Raw genomic sequence first — 14,794 nt, 5'->3', positions numbered from 1 at the left:
CTCTTGGAGAACTGCAATTAGACCTCGCTCTGCCGTCTCCTCACCCCCCCCTCCACCTTGCCCTCTCCAGCTGTACTTGGCACAAAGCTGTGAACATCCTCCTGTTCAAGCACTGCAATTAGATCTCATTTTACATTGCTCCATCTGTAGCTGCAAACCATGGCTGCTTGTTGGAGCACCAGAATTAGAACTCCCTGTTTATCTCCCCATCTGCGGTTGGGATAGAGTGTGAATCACTGTCTGTCAGAGCTTTGTATTTAGACTTCAATATAACTCTCCCAACCTGCAGTTGAAATAACATTCGAATCATTGACTGTCAGTTTATTGTAGCTCAACCTTCCTTTCCATGCCTAGAATAAAGTGGGGTTTTCTCCAGTTCATCATACTGTTAGATCTCTCTATATGTGCCTGCCAACCATCTGTATAGGACTGAGGTGTGAATCCCCAATATGCCTAAGCTTGCTTTTTATTTCAAATGGAGACACACACTACTCCATTTAAACTTCAGAGGTTCTCCATCCTAATTAGATCCCAAGACAGATGGTGAAGTATAGAACTAGACACAAATGGATGGTTGGTTTAATTACAGAACGCAGCATTACATATATTTGCCTCCTACCAACACCCAATGTCCCATTTGTCTTTCTTTAGACTGTTCTGACACACCATGAACCATTAAACCAATTAACTAAAGATCAAAAACAAAAACAGAATTACCTGGAAAAACTCAGCAGGTCTGGCAGCATCAGCGGAGAAGAAAAGAGTTGACGTTTCGAGTCCTCATGATCCTTCGACAGAACAGAACACGTTCTGTTCTGTTCTGTCGAAGATCATGAGGACTCGAAACGTCAACTCGTTTCTTCTCCGCCGATGCTGCCAGACCTGTTGAGTTTTTTCAAGTAATTCTGTTTTTGTTTTGGATTTCCAGCATCCGCAGGTTTTTTGTTTTTATAACTAAAGATCAACCCCATTAACTGTCCCTTATACTCATTTGAAAGAACAAATAAACAATTAAACAAATGAACAACCCTTATGAAGTCTTGCCCTTTTACAGCAACAGTAACTAATTAAAATAATGGAACACCCCTTAAAAGGGCACCTCTAACAGAAAACAAAACTTTAAAGAAAACTAACAAACGGAAAAAAAATAGCAAATGCAATTAAAGTGATAGCCACTTAAAGGGGCACTGTCACCCCAAAAGGAGAAATATGTAAAAGAAACTTACATTGCAGAATTGTTATGTTGCAGAAGGAGGCCATTCGGCCCCTCGTGTCTCTATCGGCTCCCCGAATGAGCATTATGACTCGTGGATAATTAAATAAAAATGTTACTTCCGGGGCTGATGGAGTATCCCAGCCCCCCGTGGTGCTCGTTGGTCACGGAGGCCTCGAGTGTACTAATGGGCACTGCATACCCTCGCCCCAGGGCTGTCCAGGCATGAACACAGCTGCAGAAAAGGGGCAGACAGTCGGGCCAGACGACCCCCTCAACCTGGACCTGTTAATGGCCACTTTGGCCAGGCAGAGGAGCAGGCTGGCGAGGAGGTCCTCCTCCCTCCCTGCACCCCCTCCTCCCCACAGGGCGACCGAAGATCAAGGTTGAGGAGCAGCCTCTTCAAATAACTAAAAAGAGGCTGCAACATCGGACATGCTTCATAAACATGGAACATGGACACCCCATGGAAGCAGAAAATACAGCTGGCCTGGGAGTCCGTGAAGCATCTTAGTCTATGTCGTATGGGACTGCTGCATTGCAACACCAAAGGCAGAATTTTCTACCTGCTGGGTGGGCGGGTCTGACTGAATCTCCGGTGGGCGGGGAGCCGATTCCCGCCGGAGAAGTGGGCCCCCCCGCCATTTTGTGTGGGTGGGCCAATTAAGGCCCGCCCAGCGTGATGTCCGGCAGGAAGCGCTAGCGCTCCCTGTGTGGGCGGGGGGGGGGATTCCCCAAAAGCGAGAGTGCGTTCTTTTGCGCATGCGCATGAATGAGCGCACGTCTCCCTGAGGCTAAGTGCAGCCTCAGGGAGATCACTGACAATTTAAAAAATATTAAAAATAGAAAAAAATTTCCTTAACATGTCCCCCTCATGTGACAATGTCACGTGAGATGGGACATGTTCATAATTCACACTAAAACTTTATTAAAATGTTTAAATCCCTACATGAAACTTTATCCCGCCGGTGGATGAGGTTTCGTGTTTTCTCTATTCCCCGCCGGTGCTCCTGGTCTGGCTGCCAACTTTAAGGTTGGCCGGGCAGGTCCTTTAATTGTTTCAATGATCCTGTCAATGGCCTCAATTGGCCATTGACAGGTCGGCGGGCCCACAGCTGATTTTGGGGGTCCCCCCAATGTCATCCCGCATTATTTTATGTAGTGACGAGCGGGCCCCGCCTCCTGCTCGCCGATGGCAAAATTCAGCCCAAAGTCTTTCTTTATATGTGCTCGAGATGCTTAATCGATCAATGCTCTTCATAACCTTGATAATATAGTTAACCTAGCATTAACATTCGAGGAGTCCTTTAGGTTTAATAGAATGGTACCATGGATGGGGAACTTCAGTTAGAGATTTCAGAATATTAAGAGATGAGATTTGTATAGTTTTAAACGTGTATACAAGGAGAAACTGTTTTTACTGACAGTCGGTAATAAATTCAATAGGAAATTCAGGAAAAAGTCCTTTGCCCAGAGAGTGCTGAGAATGGGGAACTCATGAATACAGGAAGTAATTGAGATGAACAATACAGATACATTCAAGGGGAGCGAGATAAACACATGAGGGAGGCAGGAATAGAAGGATATGCTACTAGGGTGAGAGGCAGTGGGAGGAGAATTTTTAAAAATTTGTTTACAGAATGTGGGCATCGCTGGCTAGGCCAGTATTTATTGCCCATCCCTAGTTTCCCTTGAGGTGGTAGTGGTGAGCTGCCTTCTTGAACCTCGGTAATCCCTATGGTGTAAGTACACCCACAGTGCTGTTAGGGAGGGAGTTCCAGAATTTTGACCCAGCGACGATGAAGGAATGGCGATATATTTCCAAATCAGGATGGTGTGTGGTTTGGAGGGGAACTTCCAGGAGGTGGTGTTCCCATCTATCTGCTGCCCTTGTCCTTCTAAATGGTAGCAGTTCTGGATTTGGAAGATGTTGCCTAAGGAGCCTTGGTGAGTTTCCGCATTGCATTTTGTAGATGGTACACACTGTTCAGTGGTGGTAGAGAGTGTGAATGTTTGTGGAAGGGGTGCCAATCAAGTGGGCTGCTTTGTCCTGGATGGTGTCAAGCTTCTTGAGTGTTGTGGGAGCTGCACTCATCCAGGCAAGTGGGGAGTATTCCATCACACTCCAGACTCCTGCCTTGTAGATGCTAAACAGGCTTTGGGGAGCCAGGAGGTGAGTTACTCACCGCAGAATTCCTAGCAGAATTCCCAGCCTCCAATCTGCTCTTGTAGCCACAGTATTTATATGGCTAGTCCTGTTCTGTTTCTGGTCAATGGTAACCCCCAGGGTGTTGATAGTGGGGGATTCAGCGATGGTAATGCCATTGAACGTCAAAGGGCCATGGTTGGAGATGGTCATTGCCTGGCACTTGTATGGTGCGAATGTTACTTGCCACTTGTCAGCCCAAGCCTGGATATTGTCCAGGTCTGGTTGCATTTGGACATGGACTGCTTCAGTATCTGAGGAGTCGTGAATGGTGCTGAACATTGTGCAATAATCAGCGAACATCCCCACTTCTGATCTTATGATGGATGAAGCAGCTGAAGATGGTTGGGCCAAGGACACTACCCTGAGGAACTCCTGCAGTGATGTCCTGGAGCTGAGATGATTGACCTCCAACAACCACAACCATCTCCCATTGTGCTAGGTATGACTCCAACCATTGGAGAGTTTTCCCCCTGATTCCCATTGTGTACAGTTTTGTTAGGGCCACACTCGGACAAATGCTGCCTTGAGGTCAAAGGCAGTCATTCTCACCTCACCTCTGGAGCTCAGCTCTTATGTCCACGTTTGAACTAAGGCTATAATGAGGTCAGGAGCTGAGTGATTCTGGCAGAACCTAAACTGAGCGTCAGTGAGCAGGTTATTGCTAAGCAAGTGCCGCTTGTGTGCAGCTTAAACACCAGCATGGATATGTCGGTTGAATGGCCGGTTTCTGTGCCGTTAACACTGTGGATAGGGTTGGCAACTAGAAGATACCGGTTTCAGGTAATTTTCAAAAAATATTAACGGCGATGAAGAAATTTAAATTTCTCTATGCAGCAAGTTGTTCTTGGAAAGCATTGCCTGAAAGGCACGAAGAGCAATGTATAATTTTCACGTTGAGTTTATATATATATTTTCATGTTAAGGAAAGTAGAGTGGTTCCAGTTTCATGTAAGTTTGGTTTATGAACCTTGGTGCCTAGTAGTCTGGATGGACTTGTGGCTGAAAGGTCAGTCTTTTGGGCTCACTGATACACATACATTTTTAAAGGGGTTTTACAACCCCCTCCCCCCCAGTTTTAAGAGATGGGCTGAGGGGGTTGACAGTTCAGGGGTTCACAAGCAAAGTAGAAAAGCCTTGCTGTTGCCAAGCAAGAGTGGTCAGGTGACACAGACACAGAGAGGGACAGGAGCTGAGAGGCAGTTCGGTCAGTGTGTGTCAGAGAGGGAAGACAGTTTCTCAGCTCTCTGAGAAGAGAAATGACAAGGCTAATGGGGCAGGAGTTAACTGAATAGTCAGTTATAGGAGTCAGTAACGTGATCAGTTTAACAACGTTGCTACTGAAACAATGAGATGAAACTGCGGCTATTTTCAGGTGTCTGGGGGAGAGATACAAGTTTGGTGAGAAGCATCAAATGAATGCGTAAGAATTTACTGGAAGAAAACCATTTGCAAATGTGCCAGTCCCAAGCAAGTAGCCTCTGCATCAATCTAGTGGTAACTCTTCACTGGTTTACGTGTCAATAAAGATTTTGCTGGGTAAAGAAGTATGGGGAAATCGAATAATCTTCTTGCGCACTTTCCAATCTTTTTGTCTGGGTGTAATACAGTTCAATTTTCTTGTTTCAATAAATATTTTAATCTTCGTGTTAAAAGTTCATCAGCAGATTCCTGTGGAGTTTGTTCAGTAACTTTCCTCCACAGTTTCTAAAATAAAAGTTAGGGTCTATCAAGCCAGATTTTACTCTGGGATCTGACTTGTCCGCTATGAACATCAGTTGGGACCGTAACAAAGGGTGACGCAGGAAGGCTCATAGTAACATAACTACCTGTTCGGAACGTGATTAAGAGTCAAGCCTGTTGATGTGGAGTCACGTCTAGGCCCAAAGTGGATAAGGATGGCAGATCACCTTCCCTAAAGGGCATTTGTGAACCAATTGGGTTTTTTTTTTTAAAAATGATCCAACAGCTTCATGATGAAGTTCACTGACATCCGCTTTTTTAAATACATTTCAGCGTTTGATGTTATTTCATAAATATTTTGCTGACGTTGGAAACCCTGTCAATCAAGCTAATCTCCCGTAATTAGTCCCTTATTTCACCAATTACTGGAATTTGACTAAGGAAAGAATTGTAATTCAAGTACTCACAGGGTTAAGGAGGACAGTGAGGAACAGCTCTCCGCCATTAATAATCTTATCCAACTCTTTGGGTCCTCCGGGGTACTCATTGTAGAATATAGTATGTGTGAAAAGGCCACAAGTCTGACGAGGCAGAACCTTCAGAGGGAGGAAGAAGACAAAACAATGTCAGCCTCAAAGAGTCTCCTGTGGACAGCGCTGTCAACACTTCTAGGGAACCTGGTACAGTGGCACAGACCAGCTTACAGAACAGTGAGCCTCACCATATTGTTAAGTTTATTAGTGACAATTGCAGAGCCGCACCAATGGGGCCCCTAAGACAGGAATCCCCTTGAGGGTTTTCGGTAAAGATAAAATTCAGATATTCAAATCTGGCAACGTGACTCTAATAAACAGGGCACAGGGGAACTGTAGCTGTTAAGTGAGGCTGGGAGAGGTAGGCCTCCACTGACAATCTCGTTCTAAGAAACTGTCGATGACTGGCATAACCACGCTTCACATTAGGGGTTCATCTCAGAGCATCACAATGGCTCAGTAGGTGAGTGAACTTGTTAGTGAGGTTCCCAGCTACACAGGGAGATCCCAGGCCTCTCCCCACCACCCCAAGCACAGCCCCCCCACTCACCCAGCCTCATTTGCTACCTTCCGATTGCTGGCAGTTGACGGGTCTTGCGGTTTATAAGTCCACTCTCAAAGATCGGATGGGATAGTCCCTTGGGTAAGATACTGGGAGACAGCAGTGTTTCGTCCATATCCCAGCACTCCTGTTCCTCCTAGTATACATGGTACCAACTTTACTTGGCTTCTTCAGGCCTTGGCTCTTGCTCCCAGCAGGTCTGAGCTGCTAGAGGAGTCATCTCTGCTCCCACTCTCAAGGCTCAGGTTCCAATTACACCTTGGGAGCCTGACCTGCACAGTTAAAAGGTCCTGCAGACCTGGAGTAGGTGCCCTTGTTGCTTGCAATTTAATGAAGGATTGAGTACTCTCCCCTCTCCATTTTAACTGCCCAGTCCCCAAGTGTCCAATGGGGGAAATGGGAGAAGTGGGGGGTGGAGGGGAGTTAAAATCAAAGCTGTATTGTCCAGATACAGATGATCCTTGTAAGAGCGAACGATTAGAGAGGTGGGACAGGGGGTTAAAACATTTCACTTCAATGGCCTCTTACCATGATGCCATTGTGATTGAACCCTCGTCGGAATCGTGCTGGTTTCAAGTGCGGATACTCCTCTGTACTTGTTACCTTCATCCCCCAGACCTGCTTCCATGCTTCATAGAGCTGGATGTGAACTGGGTAAACACCAGAATGATGAGGCGCCACTGCATAGCCCATGTCGATAGGAATACCGTGCTCCTGTGCGAGAGAAATAGAATCCTCGGTTTGTAATTGGACAGCCAAATGAAACAAAGATTATGAATTTATCTTCCTTACTTTTTACTGAAAGTCCCTTTACTCCTCCAGATACACCTTGGACTCTGACAATGATGTTCTCCAACTAGCTGCTCAGCTGTCCCCAGGTACCCACACTTATCTTTTTAAAATTCGTTCACGGGATATGGGCATCGCTGGCTAGGCCAGCATTTATCGCCCATCCCCAGTTGCTCTTGAGAAGGTGGTGGTGAGCTGCCCACTCCGATCACACTGCTTCATAAATACCTGACCCACCAATAGAACTTTTAAAGATGGATTCTTTCACGGGGTGTGGGTGTCACTGGCAAGACCAGCCTTTGGTGCCCATCCCTAATTGCCCTTGAACTGAGTGGCTTGTTCCATCCATTTAAGAGTCACATGTCAGCCAGACCAGGTAAAGATGGCAGATTTCCTTCCCTAAACGGCATTAGTGAACTGGATGGGTTTTTAACAACAATCCATGATAGTTTCATGGTCACCATTACTGAGACTAGCTTCATATTCCAGATTTATTAATTGAATTTAAATTCCACCAGCTGCCGTGGTGGGATTTGAACCCGTGTCCCCAGAGTATTAGCCTGGGCCTCTTGGATTACTAATCCAGTGACATTATCACTACCCCACCATGCAGGAAAATGCCAACAATGCTTTACCAAATTGCTCTGAATATTCTGCTGATGAGTTACAATCTGTTCTATCAAGCATCAGCAAGAAACTGAAAAAAAAACATTTAGTTCAGTCACTAGTGTGGAGTGTGGCTGCTCTATGGAAGCGAGAGTTGGACTCTGGACAAAGTGGGTGAGGGGAGGAGAGCAGCTTTTGAAATGTGGATATGGCGGAGGATGCTCAGAACCAGCCGAGGGCAGAAAGACAAATAACAGGGTTAGATCAAGAGTAAAAGCTCAGGAATCACAATGGTTGCTAAGTACAGTTAGAGAGAGAAAGCTAGCCAAGTACAGGCATTAGAAACAAAGACCCAACAGCCTTATCCCAGCAACATTTGTAGGGGAAATTGAGGGTAAAAACAGAAGAGGAAGAAGGAAAATTGGATGGGTGAATAATGGTGAGATGTGGACTGAGGGAGGTTTGAAGAAAGCCAGCAAAGAAGCAAGACAATGTCAATGGCCCCACTAAGGCCACGGTGACAGCAAACGAATGAGGTAGAACCTGTCAGTTGTCCAGTGTGTTTCGTTTTTAATATTTCTCACTGCAGAAAGATTTGAAGAACTATCTATATGGATGTTCCTACACTGGAGGTTTGTTGATGAAAAACTAATGGACAAAAACACAACCTTGGAAGATCCTCGAATGAAGCATGAGAGGAGAAAAAGTCATTTAGCCCAATATATTATTATGACACAACCGACGGTAAAGACTGAGTTTTTCAAATCCCAGAGGGAAACTTGAAACAACTGTCATAACCTATTTCTGCAAATTTTATGTTTTAAGATACAGGCTTTGAATTCAATAGTAATAAGACCACTGAGTCTCAAGGACTTTTTTTTTTATAAAATTAAATGAAACATTTATTAATACAAGGAGATTGTAAGCACAGACATATAACTACAAAAATCCTCTAATTAATCTAACTCTCAGTTACACCCCCATTAAGGCAACAGTAAAACTCATAGATTTAAATTGACCCTTGGCAAAGCACACGCTGGACAGTCACATTCAAAATGAATTTCTTTCAGCTCTGGGTACTTGCAGACAGACTTGAGGCTTACAGGTTGGAGGCTTTAGATCTTAGAACCCTTCCTCCTTTTACCAACAGCCTTCTCTTCCTTTACACATATTTATTTTCCTCTTTGAATGCAAATTCTCATTGTCACTAGGGTTTTTTTTTAAACTTTAAGTCTTCTAACAATAAAACCTTTTCATAATACCCACTTTACTAGTAAGCTTTGGGAAAAAAAACAAACACATTGGGCAGAACTTTGCCCTCGGATGGCGTGTGGGCCCCACCGGCTTGGCGGCGGCCGGACAGCTGACCCCCGCCACCGAAACGGGGCCCGCCGCCATTTTGAGTGGGCGGACCAATTAAGGCCCGCCCAGTGGACTGCCCGACAGGAAGCACCATGCACTTCCTGTGCGGGGTCGGGGGGTGAGGGATTCCCCATCTGTCAAAGTGCACACTGCTCCCTGAGCCAAAGTCCTGTCTCAGGGAGATTCGTGACAGGTAAGTAAACTCTAAAAATAGAAAAATATTAAAATTATCAACATGTCCCCCTCATGTGACAATGTCACATGAGATGGGACATGTTAATAATAAACTTAAAATTTATTACATTTTTAAAAAACGGACATGAAGCTTCATCCCGCCAGTGGATGATGTTTCACGAATAATCAGGAACCCGCTGGGGCTCCTGGCCTGCCCGCCAGCCTTAAGCTTGGATGGGCAGGGTCTTTAATTATCCGTCAATGGCCTCAGTTGGCCATTGACAGGTCGGTGGGTGGACCAGCTGATTTCGTTGTCCGCCCGTCTTCCTAAAAATTTAAAGGGGATGAGGTCGGGGATTCCTCCCGTGAAATTTTCCCCTTGGCGAGCTGGCCCTGCCCCCAAATCGCCGAGGGGAAAATCCTGGCCATTGTTTCTGAGCTTCACCTGGTTAGGTGTAATATTTCACCCGCTCTTCTGAATGGTCTATTTAAAAATGCAAATTGCCCCCTTTACACCTCACATTCTGTTTCCCTATGTTTATCTAATTACCATTTCAGACCTACTTCTCTTCCATACATCAAAGCCTCTCGACCAGCTGGCTTTAATCCAATTAAGACACACACACACACACACACACACACACACACACACACACACACGTACACACGCCGACACAGGCACCACCAAATTCTACTTTGAAATAATTTCCAATAACATTATTGACATTATTATATCTTCTTGACAATATCCAGTCCTCGGCCAACACGAATTCACCCTGCCCTGATGAAAGGCCATCGACCTGAAACACTAACTCCGCACCTCTCTCCACAGCTGCTTCCAGGCCTGCAGAGTTTTTCCAGCATTTTCTGTTTTTATTTCAAATTTCCAGCATCCGCAGTATTTGGCTTCTAGACGAACCTGCTCCGACCTATTTCCTTCCCTTTGGGAGGTAAATGACCACAAACCTACGAATCAAACGCCAGCGTCTCAACTGAGTATTAAGTTTTACACCCTCAGCTGGGGGGAATTCTTGGGCTGGATTTTCATGGCGTCTCCAGGACTCTGTGGCCCTTTCAAAATGGTGGCTGGGACCCATTTCTGACAGCAGGGGGGTGGGGGGGGGGGTTGGGGGCAGGGGAGGGGATGGAGCATCCCTCACACGGGTGGGAAACCTGAACTCAGTGGGGCCATTTGAACTTAGCGCTGCATTCACACTGACCCCATTTTTGCTGTAGTAAGGGCCTCACCTGCAGTGCGGGGTGCCACTCATCCTGTACCTGCTCCCCTCCCCTTCGCAAAAATTGTACCATTTTGGAGATTTTTTCCCTGAGGTGGGTGCGCTGAACCAGGAAATATGTCAACCCAAGCTACCCGCTTCGGGAACGAAAATCCAGTCCCTTGTCTCTGAGTCGGTAGCTTTTTAGCTGAGCTGGTCTGGAGTAGACAGAGCAACGGTCCTAATATTGACCCCTGAGAACCCCAACCACTTCCCTCCAGTCTTAAAAACAACTGTTTCACCATTGCTGTGTTTTCCGACCTTTAGCCAATTTTGTATCCATGCCACCACTGTCCCATAGGTTTTTTAAGTTTTCTTATTAGTCTATTAGGTGGCACTTTGTCAAACACCTTCTGAAAGCCCATCTACACAACTTCTACTGCACCGCTCTCATCAGCCCCCTCTGTTACTTCATCAAAGAACTCAATCGAGTCTTATAATTCCTGTGGAGACTGATAGCTTTTAAAAGAAAAGGATTCCCACAACGCCAACGGAAATGAAACCGCTGGACAAAATTTCACTTGTTGAAACTTTTACTGTAACAAAGCAGCTAAAATCAACACTATTCAAACGTGATATTTCAAATATAAAGATAAATTTCACTTTAGATAGTTGATGCAACAAAAGATGTGCCTCACATTGCTACAAGCACTCGCATCGCTTCCTGCACAAATGCGCCACCACATGCAATCTCAGAGTCTTTCCAACTCGCCTTTTGGTATGTTGGATCTTGTACTCGAGTCACTTTCACTGGTTGTATTCTATCCAGGATCCCCAGATATGATTAACATTGGCCAGGGGCATGACTATGATTCCTCTCTCATTCAGGTCACGACAGTCTTGATGATATAGCTTTCAAGGGTTCCTGTTCAACAGACCAATGAACACAGCCAGTTCACAGTCTGGTCCTCTGATACAAATGGTCAGCTCTTTAGCATGCCTGAACCATTCACACCACTTTCAGGATTCAGTCCTTTTGGTGAAGCAGCCATGAGCATATGGAGTTGTATTTTCTTCTTACTGCTAAACAGAAAGCTGATCTATTCTTAGAGAGCTTTGCTTGCTTCTGCTCACACAAATTCTGTGTTCTGAATTGTGTCTGCCTAGACCCACTGCCACAAAACAGGCTGGAACCTGACACTCATGCAATTAGTTTTTGTCGCCATAGCAGCTTCAGCCAAGGTTTAACGTCTCTGAAATTATGTCGTACCCAAGAAGTTCAAATATCCAATTCCCTTCCAGAATTGTCTCAGTTTCACTTTGGACTTAAAGGAACACCTCACAAAAAGAAAATACAGGGCAGAGTTTTCCGGATGGTGAGCCGGTGTGTAAAATGACGCGGGGTGACGTTGGCGGCTTACCCACCGAACTGTCAATGACCTATTATGGCCATTAAAAAAACTAATTAACGAACTTAATGGGCCTGCCCGTCCAACCTTGAAGTTGGCGGACAGGCGAGGAGGTCAGGTGGTCTTCGGATAATGTACGAAACCTCATCCACGGCCAGGATGAGGTTTCATGTAAGATTTAAAATTTCACGAAAATTTTTTAATAGAAGTAATGGACATGTCCCATCTCACGTGACAGTTTCACATGAGGGGACAGGCCCTTAATTTTTTTTTTTCCCCGCCTTTCATTAGGTTTTTAAAAGTAACACTGGTCTCGCTGAGGCAGCAATTTGCCTCAGGGAGGGAGATCTGTGCGCTCTTAAAGAGGCAGCACTCCCGGCTTAGGGAATCCCCACCCCCACCCCCACCCGCATAGGGAGCGCACAGTGCTGCCGGGCGAACTTCACGCTGGATGGGCCTTAATTGGCCCGCCCGCGTAAAATGGTGGCGCCCCCCCCCCCCTCAGTTGGGGAATCCGCCCCCTCGCGCCTGCTCCTGCACAACAGCCCCCCCAACCGATGGAGGGGAAAATACTACCCACAGACTTTTCTCAAAGCGTAAAAGTCATCACACAGGTTAGTCAAACACAATTTGCCTTTAACAAACCTTTACTGACATTCATTTATTAGACTATCATTTCCCAAGTGTTAATTAATTTTGTCCCAGATCTAAAAGTATGAAAGCAAGACCCTGTGGTCCGTTCTGATGGTTGGGTGGACGTTAAAGGTCTCATGGTGCTATCCAGAGAAAAACAGAGAGTTCTGCTCGGTCTATGCATTCTCGCTCAAACACTCAGACCACAGAGGGGCTTTTAAAAAAAAAATCCCATTGTTTCTTTGCAGGGTTTCACTGTGTGTAACCTGGCTGCAGCACCTCAGAGTAATTCACTGTATGTGAAATATATAGAGAGACGCGAGAAGTGGCAATGTTCCCTCTAACACCTGTTTGCTGTGTGTGGTCTGAGTTTGTTGCACCTGGTGGTTCCTTTAAGATTGAAGTGTGACCACGCGTACAGACAACTGAAAAGGAATGTGGCTTGTGTGCTTGGACTTGTTCCTTGGACAGCAAGTTCCACATAAATACAAGAATTTCTAGCTGTATCTAACACAACACATTGCCAAGGATTCAGCAGGACTGCAACCGTGTTATTCCAGATCGTACTTGATTCTTAAGCCTGTTTAAACCCCATTAAAGGTCCTGTGTAGGAATATTTGTCAATGCGAATATGGTACCATTGTGACAGATCCCTCTGGTCAATCTGTCTGCATACAAGCTCAGCAACCATTGCAGCCAGTAGATAATCCAACCAATGCTTCACTCCGCACAGTGACCTTATCCAGGTCGTTTAATATATTGTCACAGCAAAGCAGTGTCATGTTGTACGGGCTGGTCAATACCATTTGTAAATGGCTTCCTCAACAAGAGAGGAGCCAAGATAAAGAGCATATCAACTCTCGATCATGGTTTACTGGACAGCAGTGATCCCTGCGCTCCTAGACGTTTCAGAGGCTTGAACAGCCTACAGCAGGCACCTCAAACCACTGGAGAATTACCACCAGCGGAGCTTTCACAGGATCCTCCGAATCCGGTGACGAGAAAGGGGGTCCGACAGCAGTGTCCTCTCCCAAGCCAACTCGCCCAGCACTCAGAGCCAGTTCTGCTGGGTGGGACATGTTGCTCGTGTGCCTGACACCGGACTCCTGAAGCAACTGCTCGGTCACGGCAGTGGGCTCCCAGGAGGACAGTGGAAATGCTGTAGGGATGTCCTCAAAGCCTCAAAAGTGGTCAAACATCCCCGCCAACCCTATGGGAGACCCTGTCCTGTGACCAACCAAAATGGTGAAGGCTCATTCAGGAAGGCAGTGAGCACATCGAGAGACTTTGTTGGAAACGTGTAGAGGTGAAGTGGAGATGTTGGAGGGAGTGCACAAACCTCCAAATACCCCATCTACCCCACCCTCCAAGCACCACCTGCCTCATGTGGCAAGAGTCTGCAGACTGGATTTATCAGACATATCAGAACTCTTCCAACCAGAGAGGAAACAAGTCAGCCTCCATTCCGAGGGGCTGCCTAAGAAGGAGTTAATGACTATACTGTGCCCATAACTAGCAAACTGTCCAAGTTATCTTACATTAGGAAAAAAAAACATCCAAAGTACCTATTTTGGGCAGGTGCAGCTGTGGACTCGCAAACTGGATAAAAGGTTGGCTTTGTAACAGGAAACAAAGGGTAATGGTCGATGGATGCCCTTGTGAACGGAAAGTTGTCTCATGTGGTGTTCCACAGGGCTCAGTGTTGGGACCCTTGCTGTGTGTGTTATATATTAACAATTTGGACATGAAAGTGGGGAGCACGATTGGGAAATTTGCAGATGACACAAAGATTAGCCGAGTAGTGGATAGTGTAGAGGATAGCCATAATCTCCAAAACGATATAGATGGGTTGGTAGAGTGGGCGGTAAAGTGCCAGATGGATTTTAACATAGAGGAGTGTGAGGTCATACATTTAGGGAGGTCAAACAGTTACAGGGATTACACAATAAATGGGAATATACTAAGAGTGGTAGTTGAAGTGAGATATCTTAGCGTACAAGTACACAGATCCCTGAAGGCAGCAGTTCAAGTAGACAAGGTTGTAAAGAAGGCATATGGAATGCTCTCCTTCATTGGCAGAGGTATAGAATATAAAAGTAAGGATATAATGTTGGAATTGTATAAAACACTGGTGAGGCCACAACTGGAGTATTGTGTGCAGTTCTGGTCACCACATTACAGGAAGGACATAATAGCTCTGGAGAGAGTGCAGAGGTGGTTTACAAGAATGTTGCCAGGGTTAGAAAAGTGTAGCTATGAGGAGAGATTGGATAGGTTGGGGTTATTTTCCTTAGAACAAAGAAGGCTGAGAGGTGACTTGATTGAGGTGTACAAAATTATGAGAGGAATAGATAGAGTGGACAGGATATAATTGTTTCCCTTGGTGGAGAATTCTAGAACCAGGGGA

At 45.7% G+C, this 14,794-nt stretch overlaps 1 protein-coding gene across 2 annotated transcripts in view; it reads right to left on the bottom strand.

The window, feature by feature from the left end:
* The window catches only part of ndst1b (N-deacetylase/N-sulfotransferase (heparan glucosaminyl) 1b), a 434,276-nt gene that overhangs the window by 65,471 nt on the left and 354,011 nt on the right, over nucleotides 1-14,794 (bottom strand). For both annotated transcript variants that reach the window (XM_041194511.1, XM_041194512.1), the window contains exons 6-7: nucleotides 6,726-6,911; nucleotides 5,570-5,698 (exon numbers count right to left, since the gene is read on the bottom strand). In XM_041194511.1, coding sequence (XP_041050445.1) covers nucleotides 5,570-5,698; nucleotides 6,726-6,911 — 315 coding nt within the window. The remainder of the gene's footprint in view (nucleotides 1-5,569; nucleotides 5,699-6,725; nucleotides 6,912-14,794) is intronic.

Source organism: Carcharodon carcharias, chromosome 8, assembly GCF_017639515.1.
Source record: "Carcharodon carcharias isolate sCarCar2 chromosome 8, sCarCar2.pri, whole genome shotgun sequence".
NCBI classification, from domain to species: Eukaryota; Metazoa; Chordata; class Chondrichthyes; order Lamniformes; family Lamnidae; genus Carcharodon; species Carcharodon carcharias.
The sequence above is the reverse complement of the archived record's forward strand: the minus strand, read 5'-3'. Positions and strand labels throughout refer to the sequence as shown.